Raw genomic sequence first — 2,465 nt, 5'->3', positions numbered from 1 at the left:
GGATCCAGGGGTAATGCCCAAGTCATAACCCCGCCACCCCGAGCCATAGACTGCCTCCAAGCCGGATTTACTGGCCCGACTTGGAAGACTTGGGTCCCTGCTTCCTCCTTTCACCGGTTGAGGGGGAGGTCGAACGGTCGGCCCCTTTCTGCCGCTTAGGGGAAGGCTCTCTGGTGGAGCTTCCCTCGGAACCAGACGCCTTTCGCGCACACCCTTTGCAGATCGGGGCCCGGCAACCTTGCGGCTCCTGAACCCCGACCGCACTCCTCCTAGAGAAAGGGGGAGGAGACGCGATACCGCCCCCCCTCTTTTTCTCCTCCTCTTCTTCCTCTTCTTCGGCCTCCGGTTCCCATCGGGAACCGGAAGACTTTTCTGCGGGAGAGGATAGGGCCGCAATGGCCTCCTCCCTCGTCGTCTTTCTCTTCTTCCGCGGCGGGATCCGCGGTCCTCGCTTGACTCGAGGAGGTGGATGGGCCCTCCCATCCGTCGCCCTCTTCCGGCCACAGCCGGGCCACACTTGCTACCGAAGAGAGGATGTACACTGCCTCCCCGTCCTCCTTCCAAAGGGAGAAGTCCCTTTCGGACCCGATTACACGGGCCCTCCGCTTTCTCCTCGCTTTCCTGACTGGGGAGGGAGAAATTGAGACCTCTCCGTCCTCGTCACCGCCAGATGTTGGCGGGGGAGCCGTGGTTCCGGCGCCCCGCCCGGCGGTAGCGGACCTCTTTGGGATAAGGGCGCACTTCGCACCACCCATCTGGTGGTTCTAGGGCTGTCCCTTGGCACATAGAGTGCATTTGGGAGCGGCACGGCACGTGATGGCGAGGTGGCCCTTTTCCCCGCATCTGTAGCACGCCCTGCTCCGGTCGACCCCGGTGCAGGTACGCGCCACGTGCCCGTACTCGAGGCACCGGTAGCACTGCATACGCCGTGCCACCAGCGCCTCCACGGGGAAGCTGAACCACCCCACCTCTATCCGCTTTCCTCCCACCACCTTTTGGGCCGCTCTCAGGGGCAAACGCGCCCAGAGGGTCCCATACCCGATAGGGGAGGACCTTACCAGCCCGGTGCAAACCTCACCGGGCTGGCATCTATCTGCCGCTGTTAGGGGAGCACCAATACCTTCAGGGGTGAGGAATGGCACCACGTCCCTGACACGCACTTCGGCGTGCTTAACGGGACGGGTAAACCGGACCCTCTCGACTTTCAATGCCTTTGACGCCTTCTCTACTAAGGCGTTCGCCTTCTCCGCTCCTCCAGGCCCGGGTATCTGAAGGAGCATGCCTCCATTGACCGCCCTTTTTATCCGGAGGCCGGAAACTCCGACCTCCTTCAAATTCACGGCGGCCTCTGCCTTCCTTAGGACCTCGGCGTAACTGCCGCCCTCCTCCACGGTCAGACGGACGGCGGCCCCACTTGGGAGCCTGCTGAGTTTGCCCCTCTCTTCCCTCCTAAAGCGCTGGCTCTCGCCCGTTTGGGCGGAGAGAAGTAGACGTCCTGTGACGGAAGGAGGAAGGGGTTGTTTTCGTCGCGCCCTGCGTCCCACCACTGTTGCCCAGGTGGTCGGGATCGGTCCGGCGGCAGGCGCGCAGGGGAGGCGAGCTCCTTTTTAATTAGGGAGACGACTCGCCCCTCCATTTCTTCTCCGATCCGATCCGCCGTAAAAGGCGGACGCATTGTTCCGCCGAGAGGTCCGTTGCGGGGACATCCGTCCTTAGGGGTTCTAAGGCCTCCTCCTCGGTTTGGACCCTTTGGGAGGCCAGCGTCGGCCGTAGCGGGTCCATCGGTGATCATGGACAGCGCCACGGCTGGTGGCTGCGGGACCAATGCGGGTTTACCAGCCTGCGTCCGCAGTGCGCCGTTTCCTTCCTCGACGCGCCTACAAGGGAAAAGCCCTTGTTGTAGGCCGCGTCGAGCATCTCACGCACTTTCTTATACCGGGAGGCCGTGATTCTTGCCTCCTCCTTGCTCAGCCGGAGCTTCGCCTCGAGGGTCTTGACGCGCTCCTCTAAGAGCGCGACAGACCCCGCCTGCTCCGGCCTCGCTGCCACCAACTGTCCAGGCCTCTTCTCCTCAGGCTGCTCCAGCTTTATCGCCCGCGCACGAAGAGGGAAGTCGACCACGGCCTCCGCAACCTCCTTCATTGTGGCCGCCGCGTCCCTCAAAATCTTGACATACCTCCCTTAGAGGTTCGAGGACGCGGTGGCCACCTTCAACACCGCCTCCACGGCCGTTTGAGTTTTCTCAAACAGTTCGGCCGCGGAAGAGGTCAAACCCGGTGGGCTGAAAGATCTGAGTTTTTTCGTGCTCATCCAGCACAGATTCTCCAGCTCCTGCGCGGCTTCCGCTCGCTTTGCGGCAAGGAGGCGCTCCTTAGCCACGGCGAGCCCTACGTATTCGCCGGTAGTCGGTGGTCTCCCTTTCTTCCACACACCAGTACCGGTGCCGGGGGTTGGAGCGAAGGCGT

At 62.7% G+C, this 2,465-nt stretch overlaps 1 protein-coding gene across 1 annotated transcript; it reads right to left on the bottom strand.

The window, feature by feature from the left end:
• Positions 1–764: 764 nt before the first annotated feature.
• LOC109860665 lies at positions 765–1,280 on the bottom strand. Its single transcript, XM_020439929.1, has one exon. The coding sequence runs from the start codon at positions 1,278–1,280 to the stop codon at positions 765–767; it is 516 nt and encodes a 171-aa protein (XP_020295518.1).
• Positions 1,281–2,465: the final 1,185 nt, after the last annotated feature.

The sequence above is a fragment of the Pseudomyrmex gracilis genome, unplaced genomic scaffold (genome assembly GCF_002006095.1).
Source record: "Pseudomyrmex gracilis isolate BER0280 unplaced genomic scaffold, ASM200609v1 scaffold_445, whole genome shotgun sequence".
Taxonomy (NCBI): domain Eukaryota; kingdom Metazoa; phylum Arthropoda; class Insecta; order Hymenoptera; family Formicidae; genus Pseudomyrmex; species Pseudomyrmex gracilis.
Note: the sequence above shows the minus strand (reverse complement) of the source record. Positions and strands in the feature narration are given on the sequence as shown.